At 47.6% G+C, this 23,387-nt stretch overlaps 1 protein-coding gene across 2 annotated transcripts; it reads right to left on the bottom strand.

The window, feature by feature from the left end:
* Nucleotides 1–14,665: 14,665 nt before the first annotated feature.
* Nucleotides 14,666–16,942, bottom strand: LOC147718322 (uncharacterized). Of its 2 annotated transcripts, none has more exons than XM_086918263.1 (2): nucleotides 16,312–16,942; nucleotides 14,666–16,267 (listed from the first exon to the last, which is right to left on the bottom strand). In XM_086918263.1, the coding sequence occupies exon 1, from the start codon at nucleotides 16,819–16,821 to the stop codon at nucleotides 16,345–16,347; it is 477 nt and encodes a 158-aa protein (XP_086774389.1). In that variant the 5' UTR covers nucleotides 16,822–16,942; the 3' UTR covers nucleotides 14,666–16,267; nucleotides 16,312–16,344. The 2 variants fall into 2 exon arrangements, with proteins under 2 accessions (XP_086774389.1, XP_086774390.1); XM_086918264.1 differs by having other exon boundaries at nucleotides 14,666–16,264; nucleotides 16,334–16,942.
* Nucleotides 16,943–23,387: the final 6,445 nt, after the last annotated feature.

The raw sequence follows: 23,387 nt of genomic DNA, 5'->3' as shown, positions 1-23,387 counted from the left end.
AGGGATACAGGTGCCAATGTGACCATGGTTATGGCCACACTGTTTTCCCCAGACCAGATCCTATCAGAAGAGATGCACGAGGGAGGAGGAGCTACGTCAGCAAGCAAGATGGCTGCTTAGGCTCCCGGCTCCGTCGACCCTCGTAACCCGCCGCGATATCCTGCATGTTATCCTGACTCAACGCCTAGCCTCTGTGTGCATGAACTGTCCCGCACTCCAATGGTGAAATCCGTAAACTTTTATCATCTTGTTTGACGGAGTTACATCCAGTGTAAGTTTGCGGCCTACTCCAGCGGTGAAGCCGGGGCCTGGAGTACTTTCACGGCCGGGCTGTAGTGCAACAACATCGGCCAGGAGACTCAGGCTGGGCCCGGTAGACCGGAGTGGAGGCTTTGTTTCAGCCCGGATTTGGTGGCGATCGTCTTCATTGCTCAGTATCGACGGAGAAGTGAGTCTGCGTGCTGCAGGCTGCGGGTGGGGGCCCCCGTCCCGCGGCCCCGGTTTGCTCCCGCCGGGGTTCGGTGGTTCGGGGTCACTGGCCTGCGGCTTTAACTGGGTTGACCGTGGTTGTGAACGAAGACTGGTCACCCTTCGCAATTGCACGTTCGAGATCCTGTCTATCCCCCTTGTGGGTGCCGGAATCACCCGGGAAGGTGATAGTGATTGATACCAAACACAATATTATGGATCGAACGGTGCATGAACCATCGCTGCGGCTAATACTGGCAGAACTGTGGGCGTTCCGCTCACATGTGGATACTTTGCTGAGCAGGTTGGATTTGCGCCTATCTGAAATTCTCCTGGTGGAACCGGGCCCAGCCTTATTGTTGAACCGGGATTCTACAGCCATTCAAAATGCGGCCATTTTGACTCCGTGCGAGGACCCCATGAAGAAACGATCAATGGAATCATCGGATGGTGCCCTGGTAGACTGTGTTCCCGAGGATGGCATGGTATTGCTGAACTTTTCACTATTGCCGGCTTTGGAGATATCGTCAGGCGTTCCCCTTCCGGAGACTTTTGTCTGTGACTTTTCATCTCTTTTGTGGTCATCTTCTCCTTTCCTGGCAACGCTAAGACTCCTGTTCAAGACACATAGGGACTATTCATCTCGGAGGGAGAGTTTATCTGCATCTACGGTTCTTGAGGACTCACTGCCTGCTTGTAGCCATGGGCTGATTTTTGCTGACTCTTCTCTTCTTTATTGCTTCTTTGTATTCCTCTGGGTCTCGCTGGAAGGGGTTCGTGTTTTTGTTCGTAAGGGCCAAGGTTAAGATCGGCTGAATCGGGATGGGTTGGCATGGCTTTTACAAGTGTTGGACCTGCAATTGTTTGCTCCACAAGGCTGGGCGGTAACTCACGGTACCCTCTAACTTCTCTACATTGCTGTCATATGGTTATCTTTTGCTGACGGGGGTAGATGTTTAAGGCGGGGGTCTAAAGGGGCTGGGAGCCCACATGGATAGGCCCTCCTCCACTTTTCTTTTTCCTACCTTTGGGGTTTTAGTTGTTAGGGGCAACAGGCACGCTGATAGTGGGGTTAGGCTGTAGCCATTTGCAGGGGTGCAGGGTGGGGGGCTGAAAAGGGGTTTTTTTATTTTGCCTTTTTTATTTTCTATGGCCTTTTTTCTTTCTTTTTCTCTTTGTAGGGTCAGTATAACTACGAATCATTCGGATTCTTATCGTATGCTTGTACTTAGTGCTTTCGCTTTCATGATATCTTGATTTGTGGGCGGGCAGGCCTTGAGTATTGTGGCAACATGGAAATGCATATTGTATGTTCTTTTGTATAGACTTAGAAGCTCTGGTGCCAAATTTTCATTATAATGGTCATTACATGTATATCCTGTTTTTACCCTGTCCCCCGCATCTTCTGTTTGATTGTATGACACCTGATCCTCTCTTATATAATATAAAATGAAACCTCTGTCCTATCCTGAACTTTGATTATGCATTTTAACACAAGCTTTAATTTGAATCGCTGCCGGACCCTTGGGTTGTCAGCTGATGAGCTGTGTCATATTGTGATATTAACGACTTTTGATTTGTCTAGCAGCCGGCCCCCGTGGTTGTAGGCCCATGCTTGTATTTTTACTGAATGCTAAAATAAAAGCTTTCCACAAAAAAAAAAGAGATGCACGAGATAGTCAATGCTGACACAAAGTCACACCCTATGGGTGGGGGCGACTGAGCGAAGAGCTACTGGCCCAAAAATCCCCATGGAGTGCTTGCTGGAGAATGACTTGGCAACCTCTACTTACGCAGAAGTAGAAAGGATCTCTGCAGCAATGCTGGGTCTACCTGAATGGATATGTGCTATCACTAGAGCCCAGAAGGCAATGGAGGAGTGTCAAGCAAGCCTGAAACAATGGCCCAGGTCCCTGAAGGTAAGATGGGCAGGAAGGCTGGCTGCCCAGCCCCAAAGTTCCATATGCCCAGGTGTCCAACCCTCAGGGGGGAGGCCTAAAGCCTGCACAAGAGATTGCTTCTGGAAACGTGCCAGAACTCCATGGAGCAGGGGGCCTCCAGGGAAGAACATAGTGGACTAATACCTGCTCTACTCTAGAAGACCTGCGACAGTTAGCTGCCTAACAGAAGCAAGGGATTACCAGTGGTACCCATAAAGTATACTGGGAGGAGTGGCTTCTGCGCAGCAAACTAAGAGACCCCCAGACCAGGGGAATCCAGGTGACTGGTGGTCCCTCAGCTTAACTAGTGGTTCCTCCTTAACTGGGCCACAAAATCCCCTTAGCTACACACCTAGGGCAGACCAAAGCATGGGAAGAGGCTAGCCAACCACTTCTGCTGGCCCCAGATACCAGAGAAGGTCAAGGGATTTTGTCACTCTTGCCAAGCCATTATCAAAGCAGGGGGAAATCCAAAGGTTCTCCGTATACCACTACCTGTGGTTGTGGTGTCTCCCTTTGAGTGGGTAGGATTGACATTGTCAATCCCCCAGACCTCTCCAAAAGCTTCAAGGAACAGATTTTACTTGGTGATAACTGGGCATTCCACCAGAAATCCTGAAGCTTTTCCCCTTAGGACAGACACTGCCCCTTTAGTGGGCAGAGCCCTCCTTGGATTCTTTACCATGGTTGGGTCCCCCAAAAACATTATCTCACATGTATGATCTGCTGTGGGTTTGGTATGTACAGGTGAAAGGCGCTCAAACGGTGCGGGTGGAGTTTGGTAATGGAAGGTGGCGAGATACAACAGTGCAGGCAGTATAGAGGAAAACCCTATAACCTCTAACTAATATTAAGGCATGGGGTGCCTAAACATTATAAAACATACAAGCAGTTACTGTGCACACGTGAGATAAATAATTTGGTATACATGTATTGCAGGACAAACATAAAAGCTTTATGTTATTCATTTTGGAGAATATACAGACGCCAGCCGACACGTGTTTCATCAAGCAGGACGAAGCCTGTGAATCATCAGGGCTGTGAATGGCGTGGTGAGTCTTATGCGGGTAGGGTAGAGTAAACGTTGTAAACTTGGTGGTCAGCGTACAAGAAAAATAGTGGCTTCTAAGGAACAGTCGGGTACGACTTTAGACGGTAACCTGTGGTAATGGGTTACGCTGTCGCTCCGTGAAGGATGTGGCTTCGTCCTGCTTGATGAAACACGTGTCGGCTGGCGTCTGTATATTCCCCAAAAAGAATTACATAAAGCTTTCATCAAACCAACAGCTTCATCGCTGTTTGTCCTGCAATACATGTATACCGAATTATTTATCTGACGTGTGTACAGTAACTGCTTGTATATTATCTCACATAGGGGCACACATTTCATATCTGCCATATAAGCAATGTGGAAAGAGTGTGGTGTGACGTACAAGTGTAACACCCCCCTAGCATCCTCAAGAAAATAGTCTAAATGAGAGGTTTAACAAGACCATGAAAAGTATAAAACTGGGGTTGAATTAGAAACTCTGGAGTTGGGATGTCCTTCTCCAATGCCTATTCGCCTAAAGGGTGGTCCCCCAAAAAGGAGTTAGCTTTAGTCCCTTTAAGCCACTCTATGGGGTCCACTAAGCTTGGTTAGAGAGGGTTGTGATACCTATCAACGAACCAAAAAAGCTCTGAGGGTTTGTGAAGTCACTTCTCACTTTGACTCACTAGAAATCTAACCGTAGCAGACGTTCCGCTACCCTTGGATGTCTAGTGAGTCAGATTGAGAACACTGTTAAATATTTCAGTCAGGGCATTTTCAGCCTTGTTATTCACTCCCATTAAAGAGATTATTAATGTGCTCCTATCACATTTACTCATGAGCACTTTAAGACAGAAAGCAGGGACTATTATTTCACTATTGCAGTGAGCTCGGGTTGACTGTACTTAAATCATCAAGCTATCTTATTTGCTCACAAATATGTATCGCCATTCCCCTGCTAACGCTCAAACAGAGCAACATTGCCATACATTGCAACATAGCACCCCTGAAAAAACGACAAATCAAACTTGGCAGCAAGAAAGCCTCCTGGTTCAACGATGATCTTAAGAAATCCAAGAAACATTGCCGCTCCCTGGAGAAAGCCTGGAAAAAAGACCCAACCACCAGCACCAAGGAAGCCTTCAAAAACGCCACTCGCACACACCACCAACTGATCCGAAAAGCCAAGCAAACCGCCTTCAAGGACCGACTAGATAGCAACGCCCACAACAGCAAGGAACTTTTCAACATCGTCAAGGAATTCACCAACCCCTCGGCCAACTCCAACGACATCACCTCCTCTCAAGCCCTCTGCGACTCCCTAGCCTCATTCTTCCACAACAAAATTGCAGACATCCACAACAGCTTCGACAACCAACCCGGAGACCATTCCACCCAACCATCCGCTGGACCTTCACCACCCTCGAACACCCTTAATGATTGGAACCCAATCTCCACTGAGGACACTATCCGCCTGATGAACTCCATCCACTCAGGATCCCCCACAGACCCATGCCCTCACCACATCTTCAACAAAGCAGACTCCATCATAGCACCGCACCTCAGAGACGTCATCAACTGCTCCCTCAACTCCGCCACCTTCCCGGAAAGCTGGAAACACGCAGAACTCAGCGCCCTTCTGAAAAAACGCCACAGCGGACCCCACCGAACTCAAAAACTACCGTCCCATCTCGCTCCTTCCATTCCCGGCCAAAGTCATCGAGAAAGCCGTCAACAACCAGCTCGCCGCCTTCCTCGAAGCCAACAACTCCCTCGACTCCTCACAGTCCGGCTTCCGAGCCAAACACAGCACTGAAACCGCCCTCATCGCAGCAACAGATGACATTCGAACCCTACTGGACAACGGAGACACAGTCGCCCTCATCCTCCTCGACCTCTCCACAGCCTTCGACACAGTCTGCCACAACACCCTTCTACAGCGCCTCAGAAACATCGGAATCCAAGGAAAAGCACTAGAATGGATCACCTCGTTCCTCACCGGAAGAACCCAGAGAGTCCGCCTTCCACCATTCAAGTCAGAGGCCACTGAAGTCATCTGCGGCGTCCCACAAGGATCTTCACTCAGCCCCACCCTTTTCAACGTATACATGAGCCCCCTCGCAACCATCGCACGCCAACACAACCTCAACATCATCTCCTACGCGGACGACACTCAACTGATCCTATCACTCACCAATGACCCTCACACCGCCAAAACTAACCTACACGAAGGAATGAAAGAAGTTGCCGAATGGATGAAACATAGCCGTCTGAAACTGAACTCTGACAAAACAGAAGTCCTTATCTTAGGTACCTCCCCCTCTGCATGGGACGATTCTTGGTGGCCAGAAGCCCTTGGGAAAGCACCCATCCCGACAGACCACGCACGGAACCTGGGCGTCATCCTGGATTCCTCACTCTCAATGTACAAACAAGTCAACGCCGTCTCTTCATCCTGCTTCAACATTCTTCGCATGCTCAAAAAAACATTTCGTTGGATCCCCACCGAAACTAGGAAAACGGTCATCCACGCCCTGGTCACAAGCCGACTGGACTACGGAAACACCCTCTACGCCGGCACTACCGCTAAACTCCAGAAAAAACTCCAACGAATCCAAAACGCCTCAGCCAGGCTCATATTAGACATCCCGCGTAAAGAACATATCTCTGGTCACCTGAAAAACCTCCACTGGCTACCCGTCAACAAGAGGATCACCTTCCGTCTCCTAACCCACGCACACAAAGCACTCTACGAAATCGGACCAGAATGCCTCAACACACGACTGTCCTTCTACTCCCCCTCCCGCCAGCTACGATCATCCAACCAAGCCCTTGCCACTGTACCCCGCATCAACAAATCCACCATGGGAGGTAGATCCTTCTCCTACCTGGCAGCTAAAACCTGGAACTCCCTTCCCTCTCACCTTCGCCTTACTCAGAATCACCTAGCATTCAGAAAGCAACTTAAAACGTGGATATTTGACAAGTAATTCCCCTCCCCAAGCGCCTTGAGACCCTCTGGGTATGTAGAGCGCTATATAAATTCTTTGACTTGACTCAGAAACAGGCTTGTGTCTTGAAAGAAGGATGTATATTTTTTTAGATTTATTTCGAAACGCAAGGCATGTGGGCAGTGGCAAAGGGTCAGAAGAGACTGTTCAGCAATGGTATGCAATGTTATGTGTTGCCATGAGTAATATTTATACAGTAGATAAAGTCAAACGAAAAGACATCATTCTGTCTAATACTACCGCGTCTGTCTGACGCTCCTTCATGGCAATCATCCCAGTTATAGAGTGCCTGCACTGTGCGTGACACACATACAAGTCATAAGCTTTAAAACATGCTGCTTTAAAAATGAAGGCATTTTAATTTTTGTAATTTTCATTACCTACCAAGGATAGAAAGAATCTATATTAAGCTAATTGGCTTGTTCTTTGTATTAGGTACTTTAGCATCCTTTCTGGGGACATTGTATGCGGGGCCAAGAGAGCGTTTATGTGATTGGCCAGAAAATGACACAAAGAGCACAACTCCAGGCAAATAAGTTGGGCCGTGTAAAAAGTGTGTTTCCATTCCAGAGCTGGTCTTTATTGCCAATAGTAGTCCCAATATTTTCATTTAAGGTCACAATTGAAATGGATGAAAAGCCTCTTTTGAGGCTTATCAAATATTTAACAAAACGGCAGCCACAATTCTCCTGCCAGATACACGGCGTATTACTAACAAGTGAACTCTGCCCACGCAAATACAAAGTTTGGCCATGATGTTTGAACCCCCATCAATAGATTTACTCATACACAAGAGCCAATACCTGCACAAACCGATGGCTGCAGCTACATCGCCAGAAGCCTGTACACAAGGGGTCATGTGATGGGGTCAGAGCACATTTGTATTTAGCACTGCGCCAGTGGCTCCAAGTCTTGAAGTGCGCGCTCAGACTGGGTGGGGTTCGGCATTTAAATAATCTGCTGTCAGCGCCCTGACAGGCAGCATGCAAGCCATGTTTACAATACAGGCATCGTGAGAACAATGTTCTAATGGGGGGAAAACGCATCCATGGCTACTAGATTAGAACATTAAACCCATTAGAGACCATTTTTTTACGTTAACTCTTGAAAAATAACGGGAAGTTACTGTGCAAAGTGCACCTGAAGCTTTCATGAAGAATTCTTTGGAACTGTGTTAATGGCATTTCGACAGAAATCCTTCTGTTCTTCATGGGCATGTTTTCTTTATGGACTTTTGAGTACCCGATTATGAATTTCTAATTGCCTCGACCATACATGTTTCTTTTTTAAACAAACATTACGGGGAGGTTTATCCGGTGAGGGCGTTTCTTATATCATGTCAGTGGGCTTTACTACCATTTAATAAGCATTAGCATGTATGTATATATTTTTTTTTTTACTGTGTTAGATGTTTAAACAGGATATTATTATTAATTACCATTTGAACGAGAGTGAGATTAATAGGGACTATAACCTGTTATTGTAAAAATCTGGCGCTCGGGCCTCTTTAGGATGCAGTTTGATGCAAGCCAAGGAGAAACTGGGCAGATGACATGATCTCCCAGTGCTCTGTTATCTAATGTCCACAGAGTTCTCAGCAAGTAGTAGTCACTTGTCTCTGGCCGCCTTCATCCTCATATTTGTTGAAGGATGAGGGTGTGTGGTGGTATAGTTGTCACCTGTTATCCCCAACCCATGTCTTGCCTACAGTTAAGACGGGTATAAATATAAACCACCCCTTGGGAGGTTTGGGCTCGCTCGCTATACTACCTTACAGTGTCACAAAACTTATGCTGACAAAGTGTGTCACCAACATGAAAAGTTTGGAAAGCTGTGCCCTAGTATGTAGTACCCAGGGCCTGTAAGTTACAGTAAGTCGTCCCCCCCTCAAGGTAAGGTGCTGCACAGATGGGCTCCACAGGCACGGAGAAGGGTTTCCCATTGTCCATGTTCAATTGCCTGAGCAGGGAAGCCCATCATCTCCCCTGGCTTCAGGCTGGAGGGGGGTCAAATTGGATTTGGCCCTCTCTGTAGGGTTACCCCAAAACATTGCCCATACCCCCAACTTTTGTTAAAAATGTGTTTTCGTTCGCCTTAGGACTGCAAGCCATTGCTAAAGTGCTTGTGCTCTCCCTCAAACACAGTAAAATTTGCTTTCACCCAATTTGCAAATTTAATTTACATATAGGTTACTTTAGAGTTGTATACCATATACCAGGGTGTGGGAGCATACATTTATTAAGCAACTGTTCTCCATGTAGCGTCTTTACTGATTTCATGCAAGTGTAAAAACCCTGGCTTCTGCACGTGGCCAGGAGGGGAAAAAACATCTGGGGACTGTTTATGCTTGTTCATTTCCTCTTTGTTTTCAAGAACTGAAAGAACACATAGAAAAGAACGAAAACAGATGTCGAAACTGCAGCTGTCCACAGAATGTATTAATGTGCCATGATTCATATATGAGATTATATAAAGCTTGACTTGCAGAACCACTGCCTGCAAACATCTGACCCAGCTATTTCAACGTATGTCAAGTGAGTTCAAACAGTATATAAAAATTGTGCCAGGTGAAACTGGCAGAGCAAACTTAGAAGCCAACTGCTTTGTATTGCTTAAGCAGACCTCCACAACTGTGTTTGATGGCGGTCTCTCATTAACAGACAAGTATACCCGATTTGTGCGTTCTGAAATGGGGAGAAACAAGGCAAGGATCCACCAAGTCAGTCCAGATGGACCAAAAGTAGCTGCGGTCATGGGGCCCGTTGGAGAACCAGCCAAGTATATAGTGTACGCACATGCAAAGGGGATTGCATATTCCAGTCGCAGACTGAGGGAGGGAAATCACCAGTACTCTGTGATGAAAGGGCGATTCAGCTGGATCCAAAGAATTCAAACACTCGTCGAGACATCATAAGCAGAACACTGAATGAGTGAAATAGGAGATAATGAATTATGCCCATAGTGACAGTACAGTGAATTCTACTTTATGTGACAGCCCTGCATGACGACTTTTTTTGCGATGGGATGCATTTACAGACTCAGCAGATTCACCATTACCACACTAAACTAATTATCTTATAGAAGAAGGGAAAAATCTATTGTCGTAGTAAATTGTGTGGCGTAAAAAAACATTTAGATGAAGTACAACCATGTCCAGCAGAAGGACCTCCAGAATGGGAGATGAGGACTAAACAAGGGATGGAGGCTGGGACATTTTTTTTATTCATGGTTTGAACGTACTGAAAGGAATCCCCATTAGTTTCCATTTAATGGCACTTTAATGCTAAATTGAATTAGCTAGAAAGGATAGTGAGACTGTTGCAGTTTGATGTGCTGACTAGGTGGGAAAAACTATGCCAGGCAAAAACAAGCAAGCATTGGCATATCCAATAGGTCTCACCTTTGGAACCATATATGTTCAGCTAGAACTTTTGGCTATGTTGTAGAGCATTGTGGCTGCTGTGCATTATGTTGAAAAGTTATTTAAAAACTGTTAAGCATTTTTGTTACCTTTATGCACAACTGAAAAATCTGATTAAAAGATTTTAACATACAAAAAATGTCTTCTAGTTTTTAGGGTACTGGTACTGCTGGTAACTTCTTCCTGCCTGTTCTCATGCTTGTTATAATTTTTTGTTATGGGGGAGCGGGACATAAATAACAGGGGAGTGGAGGTTGGAAAATAGTAATTTAATTAGAACATGAGCAGCAGACGGACACTAGAGGAGAATCAACAGATGGCAGTTTGACATGATGCTTAGGTGGCGAAGGAGGTTTGGTGCTCCGGTGGTGACACTATGGTGTGGCTTGGAGGTACGTTGTGGATTTGAAATATGTTGTTTGGTGAGTAATTATGCGGTGTGTATTGGAAATGTGTGGAGGTGGATTGTGTGGCCTGGAAGTGGGTCGTTGAGTGAAATTATGCTTAGTGAAAGTGTCATTGTGTGGAGTGCATTTATGTTGATTGGTGGTATGAAGTGCATTTATGTGAAGTGTATTTATGTTGCATTGAGTAAAGTAATTATGTGGCATGTAATTATGCGGTGATAAGTGGTATATGGAGTGTATTTATGTTGCATTGAGTCAATCCTAAAGCTGTATAAGCATTTTTTTAATACTAATGTATGTATCGCAAACTTGACCCGGCAGTATTGGAGCGCTTTACATGAGCTTTGGTTATGTTACACAAGGACACATTCAGGCACAGGGAGATTAAGTAATTTTCCCAGAATCACAGGTGGGGCTGGAACCCTGGTTTCCTGCACCAAAATCTGCAATCTAGCCTACGGACCACATCCTTAGGAACACATGCTGCAGGCACTTAAAACTTTGCAGCGGTAACACAGGTAGTGATGGGTGGGAACGGCACAGCAGAGAACCGAAGGGGAACACGCTCACATTAAAATATGCTTTTAGGGGGGATTAATTGAAATTGACTAGCGATCTGGGAGGGGGAGCCGACTGAGAATTGTGATATAGAGGGATACTTTTTCTCTGCTGCTTCGAGGCTCTGAAAGCACCAAGAAGCTGAAGTCCGCAGAATTTGAAAGCAGTCACAGGAGTGGACCATGCTAACAAAAATAAGCAGCAACAGAGAGGAATGGGGCAAGGAGCAATGCTGGGGGATTGTGCGGCAGAAATCTGAAAACAAGCCTGCGAGTGGTGCGTAATAGAAATAGACTAGTGATGGGGGGGGGGGGGGGTAATGGGAGCTGACAAAGAATTGTGATCTCAGGGGATACTTGTGCTCTGCCCCTTCGAGGCTATGCAAGCACCAGGAAGCTGAAGTAGGCAGAATTTGAATGTGAAGCACGATGTGGACGCCAATGAAAGTGAAAGCCACGGCAGCAGTAACCTGCTGCACATGAGGAATGCAGCGCACTGCTGCTCACTCCAGAGAACCCTAGGCCAGGGAACAAAGGTAGGTCAATCACCCGCCTTGAACCAATTGCGTGCTGTCTTTTAAAGAAACACACATGCATATGCCAAATGCAGGTTAGTAAACATTTCTTTTTAAATAAAACAAAACACACATGAGCGTGTGTTCAAAGTTCCAAAGCCCTTACTAAATACCTCGCAGCACATAAGTGCTGGCTCAGGCGAGACCTAAAAAAACAGAAATGGAGTAACAAGGAATTGACAGAAAAAAAACTTGGTGTTGAATTTTCAGTAACATTAAATAAAGGAAATTGGAGTATTTGTGGTATATAACCCACCACAGACACCCCCTGCATTAGAAGAACAGGGAGACTCAACGGAGGATGACCCTCCTTTTTCTCCCCCCGTTACTATTTTACTACGATACAGAAATGAAAGATGAAAATTAAAATATTTGTTCAGAACAATACGAAACATGTCACTAAGCAATGTGCAGATGAGGATAGGGTTTTGAACACCTATGATAATGCATCGAAAAGACAATATAAAATCAGAAGTGGGAAAGGTGAGCCATCCTTCTGCATTAGTTATATTTTCATTAAAGTTTAAACAGGGTCAGCCACCAGATTAGACGCTGCTTCTAAATTTTACCCATTATGAAGGTGAATCAGACACGGATGCCGAATGTAACAATGCTTTTGCCATTTATCTGGTGTAGAATGACACATATCAATCTCGACCTGCCAGTATGATGGGAGCCAAGCATGAAGTACCAGGGTTTGATGCCAACAGACCAATGTACCATGTCCTTTGGACCTAGACGGGATGAATAGCTTTTTTACAAAGACTATCGTGACATCAGAAAAAACCTTGATGAATGGTAAACAAGGGGATACTCTGCACCAACTTACAGACCCCAGAATGCCCAAGTAGATTATGGATAAGAAATTGTTCATTATTAAAGAAAACTAACAGAGGGCACTCCATGTAACAAGGACGTGCCGAAGGACAATACAGAATTTCTTTAAACTGTGCACAACAATGATATGCCCAAAAACAGCCCCTATGCTGATGACATCACTTATCAGAGACACCAACAAAACTACTTTGAGACACAGGCTAATGGATCCCAGACAGTAACTGTCCCTTGGCCGGATTATGATTTAGCACAATATGGTGACCTAGGAGAGAGAGGGACGGGTGGAGATATCAGTAGATTTAAGAGGGCCATATATTGAAGGCATGGTAGAAGGACAAAAGGCGGGGCACTCCTCTCTGAAAGGTATAATACATCTGTGTGTTTGTTTTTTTAAAGACATCGCCATACATAGCCCAGTCTCATCTCCACTGACATACCATTGGCCCAATAACTGACAAACATTGTGTTAACAGATATATGCGCCCTTAAATTGGTGGGCATAGACTCAATTCAAATATTACATGCAACAATAAAATGCACCACAGATGGCATATCTTGAATGTACCAAACACACTTTCCCACTAATGCCTACTTTGCCCGACCGAAAACTACAGTACACAACTGGTGTTTGACAAAGTAGACAAAAATGTTTGGGCATCCAGTGGCGCATGACAATAGCACCCATTCAAAAAAAAGTGAAACAAAATGTTCCTAACCCACGAGTGCCATGGTACAAAAAAAATCACCAAAAGGAGAACAGAGAATGGAAAGAGTGATCCAGGACTTACTTAGGAACAGAGTGATAAAGAGATACAGGGTTCTCCATGCAATATCCAGATACTCCCAGTGTTATAAAAAGAGTGATACCTTCACTACGGAAGAAGTCTGGAGGGTTGTGTTTTTTATTTGCAAGCATTTAAAGCAGAACTAGATACCTTTCAGTTGACACCAACCACCACGCTCTTACAAATACATAGACTATAATAACAAGGGCTCGAAAAAAAATCAAAAAAAATGGTACTAGTCCTGCAGCACTAGTACCTTAAAAAATTTCCTCGACCTAACTGCAACCTACTTGACCTCCATCTGTGAAAGCGGAGCAAATGTGACAGGATAACAAGATTTACAGGCATCTTTATTGCTGATTAACTTTGTGAGCAATAAAAATGCCTTTAAATCTTGTCACATTTGCTCCGTTTTCACAGACAGAGGACAAAAGTCGGTTTGTTTTCCTACTCGCCAGAAAGGGCGAGTAGGACCTAAATACAGCTCGACCTTGCTAAATTTAGCTTAACTATGCGGTCGAGTGGAATTTTCGAGCCCTGATTAATGTCCGACACTAGAAAAACCAACTACGCTTCTGACACCACCGCCCTAGTAAATTTTCTAGGGACACATGACCACAAGGCATTTCCTACTCAATTGCAGTATGTTTACTAAAAGTGTTTCTATTGACAACACCTCTGTAATAGGGGGAAAAGGAGGAGACTTGACCCTCAAAGAGTAAAAGCTACACTGGACATTCAACCCCCTACAAGCACAAGCCTTCCTGAGTTTGGCAGGTAATTATAGACAAGGTTTCCCTAACTTTTCCCTTCTTTCCAAACCAATGCTAAACCAGACGACTTTTCCATGGTTAACTGAACACCAGAATAGTTTTCTGCAAATCAAACCGGCACCTTGGGATGCTCCTGCTCTTGGAATGCCCGACCATACTAAACAATTTCATCTTTTTGTACACGAACAAGATGGGTGCACACATTCTATTGTAACACAACAGGAGGTCAGGAAAACACCCTGCGCTTATTTTTCCACCACCTTAGACATGGTTGCTCAAGGTTTACCAACATGCCTGCGTGCAACTGCAACAGCAGAGGGTTCCCCAATGACAATCAAGAAATACTCATTCTTGGACATAAAGTGCATCTGTATGTACCTCACTGTTTAACAGAATAAAACTCAACATTTGACAAGTGGCAAGCTAACACATTAGGAGTTATGTTTGTACAGTCCTCATGTTACCATACATCGATTTAACTCACTTAATCCAGTGACCGTTTGGCCTACTCTCCATAGACAGGTAGTTGAAACTAGTAGAATTATGGTCACAAGCTGCCACATTAATGACATTAACAAGAGTACGCGAGGTAAGCGCTGAATCAACTGTCAATATATAAACTGAGACAATATGCCTTTGGAGTTGCGCATAACGTTGGCAGGCTTTGAGTAGAAATAGGTTTCCTCATGTATCACGGAATGAAATAAGCAACATCGTCCACTGAAGGCTTCATCATTGCCAAAAAGAGTAGTTCTAGTCAAATGTAATGCACACAAAACGTTATTAGATGACATAGGCAAAATTAATGCTTTTGTTGACAAGATAGTCAAAAGAGAATGAACAGAATATCTGGTCATTATACGTTTCCCATCAAATGTTTATTAAAGAGAAAGAAAGTGCATTACTTCAGCGATAAGGGCATAGCAGATTTGCAAAGACAAATAAGTTACAAAAATGGAAACAATATGGTACTCAAATGAATGGGTATTTGAAGGATCAGGATGTTACTGATTCATGCTCCCTGAAAAACTGGTATATCCTACAACATTGACGATACAGGCCCTTCCCATTTGGGAAGAAATGGCATTGTAAACAGTATTTTACAATTTGAGGGAAATGGCCAATACATGGAAATTTGGAGACAAAATATGTAAAGATTGCCTGGTATGCACACAATAGAATACCTATAAGCAAACTCCTACAGGACATTTTGCACCTGCTGAGGTACCATTTGAGTATTTGCATGTAGACTTTATTGAACTGCCCCCCTACAAATAGGTAATGGTGAAAGACCATTGCCTCTGCAAAAAAAAAAAAAAAACGCACAACTCTTGTATAGTAGGTGGAGAGTCGTATCCTTGACAACAGTTTGCTATTCAGCCCAAAAGCTATTGGAAATGCCACAGGAGAAAACAATGGACATTTTAGGTCCATGTAGTACTTTACGGCTGCTTCCTGAATACATGTTACTTGTAGTGGAGTACTATCGCCAATGGTCAGAACTGAAGTTTATGTGTAAGCTGTTGTGAGCATTGCTTAAGGGCGGACCTAGGGAACTGACAATGTAAAAAAGTAATTTGGACTGAGAAGTGAAAAGTAAAATAGAAGCAGAGAAGTTCTCGCTGAATTTGCTGCCTCACAGTAATCAGTTATATCAGTCAAAAGTTGCAGTGTCTCACTGCTTGTTGGAACAGATGTCACGAATTAGAATGTTTGCAAAAGGATGCAATATCAAGGAGAAGGATACAGGTGAAAAATATGAAGAAAGTGAGTAAGGGGTGTATTTAGTATTGCCTGACCTTTCTTGTATTTGCTGAATAGTACCCATTTGTGTTAGATTTTAGCGGCCAAGAACCTCAAACAGGGATGTTTCCATACCGAATACCATTTGCTGGAAGATACCCTTTTGTGGAACTCGTACTTTGTTTTTATTGTGAATAAAAAAAGTGTTCATTAATCATCAACCAAGAGCCATATCCAATGATAGGCATGCTCTGCAAGACAAACCTCCGATGCCCAAAAACCACCCCACCTTCAAGCCCTCTACCATCACATGAACCCGCAGGATCATCATCTACACATATTTATAAGATCCCCACTCGCTTCTTTCCCTCACACAGCCCGCCAGGTTGCAGGAAAGAGCCACAGCTCTGGGGTCGAACAGGAGACACGGGCCTTTGGAAACACGTGTATTTATTGACGCCGTCGAGCCTGACGGAACCTTTCATGAAGAAATAAGAGCAAACAAAACAAAACAAACACGATCAGTCTGGAATGATGTCCTCCGTGTGCTGGTGGGGGCAGAGTCCAGTCTCTGGGGGAAGGGGTCCTCAGGCTCCCGGGGCCCCTCACGCTCCCCTCGGGTCACAATGTTCCTGGGGGCTCTTCATTCTGCTGGGGGGTGGCGGGTGGCTCAGGCTCCTCCTGGTACCCCCTCACGCTCCTTCCTGGGGCCCCCTCACGCTCCTTTCTGATGCCCCCTCACGCTCCTTCCTGGGCCCCCTCACGCTCCCCCCCGGCCCCCTCACGCTGCCCCCGGCTCAGGCCACGAAGTCGAGCGGGCGGTTGAAGCCGCCCTTGCGGTTCATGTACTGCCGGTACTTGCGCTTCTGGCTGACGTTGATGGCGTAGGCGTTGACGGAGCCCTCCACCTTGCGGCCCTTGGTGGAGTCGAACTCGGCGAAGCCCATGATCTTCATCATCTCGATCTCCTCCTCGGTGCGGCCCTCCAGGTCCTCCTCCGTCAGCTCCTTCTTGGCCGGCGGCTTCGGGGGCCGCGACTCGCTCTTGGCCGGCCGCGCGGGCGAGCTGGAGGCTGAGCGGGCCCGGCGGGGCGGAGGGGAGCGGCGGCGGGGCGGCTTCGGGGAGCGGCTGCGGCGGCGGGCCTTGGGCGAGCGGGCCTTGGGCGAGCGGCGGCGGCGCTCGCGCTCCCGGGAGCCCGAGCGCGAGCGGCGGCGCTCCCTAGAGCCTGAGCGGCGGCGCTCCCTGCGAGGGGAGCGGGAGCGGCTCCGGGGCATGGCTGGGCGGGTCACCGGCTGAGGTCTGAGGCGGCTCCGTGAAGAGAGAGAGCAGACGGGAGTGTACGAGCGGCCTCCAAGATGGCCGCGGCTCTGCCTTCAAGCAAAGGATTGTGTCAGAGAGTAGTGCAAGACGGCTAGAGCGGCACTCAAAGATGGCCGCGGCTCAGGCTTCAAGCAAAGGATTGTGTCAGAGAATAGCGCAAGACGGCTAGAGCGGCACTCAAAGATGGCCGCGGCTCAGGCTTCTAGCAAAGGCGTGTGTCGGAGAGTAGCGAAAGATGGCTAGAGCGGCACTCAAACATGGCCGCGGCTCAGGCTTCTAGCAAAGGCTTGTGTCAGAGAGTAGCGAAAGATGGCTAGAGCGGCACTCAAACATGGCCGCGGCTCAGGCTTCTAGCAAAGGCTTGTGTCAGAGAGTAGCGAAAGACGGCTAGAGCGGCACTCAAAGATGGCCGCGGCTCAGGCTTCTAGCAAAGGCGTGTGTCAGAGAGTAGCGAAAGATGGCTAGAGCGGCACTCAAACATGGCCGCGGCTCAGGCTTCTAGCAAAGGCTTATGTCAGAGAGTAGTAACGGACGGCTAGAGCGGCGCTCAAAGATGGCCGAGGCCCAGCCTTCTCTAGAGACCTAAGTCATAGAGTACCAAACTACGGCTAGAGCGGCGCTCATAAATGGCCGCAGTTCAGGCTTCTAGCAAAGGCTTGTGTCAGAGAGTAGCGAAAGACGGCTAGAGCGGCGCTCATAGATGGCCGCGGCTCAAGCTTCTAGCAAAGGTTTGTGTCATAGAGTACCAAAGTACGGCTAGAGCGGATCTGAAAGATGGCCGCGGCTCAGCCTTCTCTAGAGGCTTCTGTCATAGAATACCAAAATATGGCTAGAGCGGCGCTCAAAGAATGTTGCGGTTCAGCCTCTGCTTATAATTTATTTATGCATTATTATACACAGCATACTCTACCCGAAAGTGTCAGGGCGCTTTACAATAGAACCAGTTGCATTACATTAGGACTTCAGAGTACATAACATATGCAAAACAGATACATGCGGCAACAAGCATTAAAAATATAATAGGTCTCGCCTTTTATTAAGTTAAAGCCATTTGCTTTGCTATATACCATTAGCAAAACAAATGGCTTTAACTTAATCAAAGGCGAGATCTATTGCATTTTCAATGCTTGTTCTGGACTGCAGTGTCACCAGGCACATCGATGTGCGCATCGTTTAACTTCTTTTTTTTTTATTTTTTATTTAAGAAGTTTTCTATAGCGCTGGCCAGACCCGAAGGTATCGGAGCGCTTTACAGCAGGGTGGAGAGAAATCAAACACATGGTAGAGAATAAAATAAACTTCTAACTAGTGGGGAAGTTACAGCATGCCAGGTCAAGTCAAGTCAAGTCATAAAATTTGTATAGCGCACTACATACCCAGAGGGTTTCAAGGCGCTTAGGAAGAGGAGGAGGATTATTTGTCAAATATCCACGTTTTAAGCTGCTTTCTGAACGCTAGGTGGTTCTGGGTGAGGCGGAGGTAAGCGGGGAGTGAGTTCCATGTTTTAGCAGCCAGGTAAGAAAAGGATCTGCCTCCCATGGTGGTCTTGTTGATGCGAGGTACAGTGGCGAGGGCTTGGTCGGAAGAGCGTAGTTGGCGGGAGGGGGTGTAGAAGGACAGTCGAGAGTTGAGGCAGTCTGGTCCGATGTCGTAAAGTGATTTGTGTGCGTGGGTGAGCAGTCGGAAAGTGATCCTCTTATTGACGGGTAGCCAGTGGAGGTCTTTAAGGTGACCAGAGATGTGTTCGTTGCGTGGGATGTCTAATATGAGCCTAGCTGAGGCGTTTTGGATTCGTTGGAGTTTCTTCTGGAGTTTAGCGGTGGTGCCTGCGTAGAGGGTGTTTCCGTAGTCCAGTCGGCTCGTGACCAGGGCGTGGGTGACTGTTTTCCTAGTTTCGGAGGGGATCCAGCGAAATGTTTTTCTGAGCATGCGAAGAATGTTGAAGCAGGAAGAGGATACGGCGCTGACTTGTTTGTTCATTGAGAGTGAAGAGTCCAGAATGACGCCACGGTTCCGTGCGTGGTCTGTCGGGATGGGTGCTTTTCCGAGGGCTTCCGGCCACCAGGAGTCGTCCCAAGCAGAGGGGGATGTGCCTAGGATGAGGACTTCTGTTTTGTCTGAGTTCAGTTTCAGACGGCTTTGTTTCATCCATTCGGCGACTTCTTTCATTCCTTCGTGCAGGTTAGCTTTGGCGGCGCCGGGGTCATTGGTGAGAGAAAGGATCAGTTGAGTGTCGTCTGCGTAAGAGATGATGTTGAGGTTGTGTTGGCGTGCGATGGCCGCGAGGGGGCTCATGTATACGTTGAAGAGGGTGGGACTGAGTGAGGATCCTTGAGGTACGCCGCAGATGACTTCAGAGGCCTCGGACTTGAATGGAGGAAGGCGGACTCTCTGGGTTCTACCGGTGAGGAACGAGGTGATCCATTCCAGTGCTTTTCCTTGGATTCCGATGTTATTGAGGCGTTGTAGAAGGGTGCTGTGGCAGACTGTATCGAATGCTGCATAGAGGTCGAGGAGGATGAGGGCGACTGTGTCTCCGTTGTCCAGTAGGGTTCGAATGTCATCTGTTGCTGCGATGAGGGCGGTCTCAGTACTATGTTTTGCTCGGAAGCCAGATTGTGAGGGGTCGAGGGATTTGTTGGCTTCGAGGAAGGCGGCGAGCTGGCAGTTGACGGCTTTCTCGATGACTTTGGCCGGGAATGGAAGAAGCGAGATGGGGCGGTAATTTTTGAGTTCGGTGGGGTCCGCTGTTGGTTTTTTCAGAAGGGCGGTGAGTTCAGCGTGTTTCCAGTCTTCAGGGAAGGTAGCGGAGTTGAAGGAGCAGTTGATGACATCTCGGAGGTGCGGCGCTATGACGGAGTCTGCTTTGTTGAAGATGTGGTGAGGACATGGGTCTGTGGGGGATCCTGAGTGGATGGAGTTCATCAGGCGGATGGTGTCCTCAGTGGAGATTGGCTTCCAGTCGTTAAGGGTGTTCACGGGGGGAGGATGGACAGCAGACGGCAGGGTGGGTTGGTTTCCGGGTTGGTTGTCAAAGCTGTTGTGGATGTCTGCAATCTTGTTGTGGAAAAAAGAGGCTAGGGAGTCGCAGAGGGTTTGAGAGGGGGTGATGTCGTTGGAGTTGGCCGAGGGATTGGAAAATTCCTTGACGATGTTGAAAAGTTCCTTGCTGTTGTGAGCGTTGTTGTCGAGTCGATCCTTGAATGCTGCTTTCTTGGCTTTTCGGATTAGTTGGTGGTGAGTGCGGGTGGCGTTTTTGAAGGCGTCCTTGGTGCTGGTGGTTGGGTCTTTTTTCCAGGCCTTTTCAAGGGAGCGGCAGAGTTTCTTGGACTTCTTGAGATCATCGTTGAACCATGAGGCCTTCTTGCTGCCAGGTTTGTTTTGACGTTTTTTTCAGAGGTGCTAAGGTGTCAGCGGTGTTGGATAACCATAGGGTGAGATTAGCGGCGGCTTCGTTAGCGTTGGAGGAGGGGGCTGGGGTGTGTTGAAGGAGCGATGCGGAGATTTGGTCCGTGGTGATTTTGTTCCAGTTCCTTTTCAAGGTAGGTTGGAGGTGGATGCTGGGTTTTGGTTTGTTGTAGGTGAAGTGAACGCATCTGTGGTCAGTCCAGATGAGGTCCGTAGTGTGGCTGAAGGAGACATGGTTGCTGGAGGTGAAGATGGGGTCGAGTGTGTGACCTGCGATGTGGGTGGGGGAAGTGACCAGTTGTTTAAGTCCGAGGTTGGTGAGGTTGTCCACGAGGGTGGCGGTGTTGCGGTCGTTGATCTTATCGAGGTGAAAGTTGAGGTCTCCCAGAAGGATGTAGTCTTTGGAGGGGAGCGCGTGTGGAGTGATGAAGTCCGTGATGTCTTCACTGAATTTTGCGCGGGGTCCTGGTGGCCTGTAAAGGAGGGTGCCTCTGAGTGTGGTCTTGGGGTCGATGTGGATCTGGAAGTGAAGGTGTTCGGAATTGGCGAGGTTGGCGTCAGAGCTGGTTGAGATGCGGATAGATTTCTTATGGACTATAGCGATTCCTCCTCCTGTGTGGCTGGTGCGGTCCTTGCGTGTGATCTTATATTCATCAGGGATGGCAATGGTGATGTCTGGTGCTGAGGAAGCATTCATCCATGTTTCCGTAAGGAAGGCGATGTCCGGAGAGATGGTGTCTAGTAGGTTCCATAGGTCGATGGCGTGCCTGTGGACTGATCGGGTGTTGAGAAGGATACAATGTAGGTGGTTGGGGTCGGGTATCTGTGGTGAGGTTGTAGCGGAGATGTTGTCGGTGCCGATGAATTTGCAGGAGTAGCAGGAGAAAGGTCCATGGGTGCGACTAGGAGCGGCTTGGACGCAGTTGGGAGCGCGACCGGGGTTAAGGGCTAGGAGGGTGGCGGCATCGTAGGTAATGCGGGAGGGCTGGGTAGCGCGAGGGGCAGGGGGTCTGGCGCTGGGCGCGGTCCAGGCGCGGACGGGCGTAGACGGGCTTACCTTTGGCGCACCTTCGGCGTGTACGTAGCGCGTGGACGCTGCGCGTGGGGGCATTGGCCATAAATGGATGGTGGGGGGGAGGGGCGAGGGCGTCTCAGCTGGGAGGCGGGGCGGGCACACGAGGACAACAACAACAATCAAGATGGAGGCGGAGGGGGGAGCACAGCGGAGCGCTACAGTGAAACGCGCTAAACAAACAGCAAACACTCTAAAACAGGTTTAGCAGTAGAGAGGCAGGCAGCAGGCAAATGGTGCCGGTAAAGTTACAATTAAACCAGCGCTACGATGCGCTACAGTAAAAATGCTCTAAACAAACAGCAAACACTCTAAAACAGGTTTAGCAGTAGGGAGGCAGGCAGCAGGCAAATGGTGTCGGTAAAGTTACAATTAAACCAGCGCTACGATACCGGGAACCAGCAGGGGATGCTGGGAGCGACCACTCGGCTCGAGGAGAGGAGTGAGTCACGGCGCGCTGAGGGGGAGAAGCGCTCTATAAGGCTCGTGGGAGGGCGTCTCAGCTGGGAGGCGGGGCGGGCACACGAGGACAACAACAACAATCAAGATGGAGGCGGAGGGGGGAGCACAGCGGAGCGCTACAGTGAAACGCGCTAAACAAACAGCAAACACTCTAAAACAGGTTTAGCAGTAGAGAGGCAGGCAGCAGGCAAATGGTGCCGGTAAAGTTACAATTAAACCAGCGCTACGATGCGCTACAGTAAAAATGCTCTAAACAAACAGCAAACACTCTAAAACAGGTTTAGCAGTAGAGAGGCAGGCAGCAGGCAAATGGTGTCGGTAAAGTTACAATTAAACCAGCGCTACGATACCGGGAACCAGCAGGGGATGCTGGGAGCGACCACTCGGCTCGAGGAGAGGAGTGAGTCACGGCGCGCTGAGGGGGAGAAGCGCTCTATAAGGCTCGTGGGAGGGCGTCTCAGCTGGGAGTCGGGGCGGGCACACGAGGACAACAACAACAATCAAGATGGAGGCGGAGGGGGGAGCACAGCGGAGCGCTACAGTGAAACGCGCTAAACAAACAGCAAACACTCTAAAACAGGTTTAGCAGTAGAGAGGCAGGCAGCAGGCAAATGGTGCCGGTAAAGTTACAATTAAACCAGCGCTACGATGCGCTACAGTAAAAATGCTCTAAACAAACAGCAAACACTCTAAAACAGGTTTAGCAGTAGAGAGGCAGGCAGCAGGCAAATGGTGTCGGTAAAGTTACAATTAAACCAGCGCTACGATACCGGGAACCAGCAGGGGATGCTGGGAGCGACCACTCGGCTCGAGGAGAGGAGTGAGTCACGGCGCGCTGAGGGGGAGAAGCGCTCTATAAGGCTCGTGGGAGGGCGTCTCAGCTGGGAGGCGGGGCGGGCACACGAGGACAACAACAACAATCAAGATGGAGGCGGAGGGGGGAGCACAGCGGAGCGCTACAGTGAAACGCGCTAAACAAACAGCAAACACTCTAAAACAGGTTTAGCAGTAGAGAGGCAGGCAGCAGGCAAATGGTGCCGGTAAAGTTACAATTAAACCAGCGCTACGATGCGCTACAGTAAAAATGCTCTAAACAAACAGCAAACACTCTAAAACAGGTTTAGCAGTAGAGAGGCAGGCAGCAGGCAAATGGTGTCGGTAAAGTTACAATTACGCTCATCGATGTGCGCAAGCTCACACTGCTCACTTCTCAGTAGTGGAGAAGTTACGGCATGACGTCATGCCAGGTGAGCGTTGTAGGGGAAGGGAAATCCTTAAAGAGTCATCCTCTCTGGATTTCCCTTCTCTTTTTGAAACTCAGGAGCAGAAACATCGTTGTGGTGTCAGCAGGGCTTTAAGTGGAAGCTTTTTCAATATTATATACAACAAACCATTGTTGCAGCTTATTTATGTTATGCAACTAACAACCATTGACAAAGCCAACAGTCCTGACTTGTTGTAGGTATGATGTTACTTGTTGTATCATATATGTGGATGCAATGACAGAAACAGCAAAATACAAGTAGGGCAACACAATATGCTAGGTACAGATTTTTAGCTTATGTGTTTTTAATCTAC

This window comes from Lissotriton vulgaris, chromosome 4_1 (assembly GCF_964263255.1).
Source record: "Lissotriton vulgaris chromosome 4_1, aLisVul1.2, whole genome shotgun sequence".
NCBI classification, from domain to species: domain Eukaryota; kingdom Metazoa; phylum Chordata; class Amphibia; order Caudata; family Salamandridae; genus Lissotriton; species Lissotriton vulgaris.
Note: the sequence above shows the minus strand (reverse complement) of the source record. Positions and strands in the feature narration are given on the sequence as shown.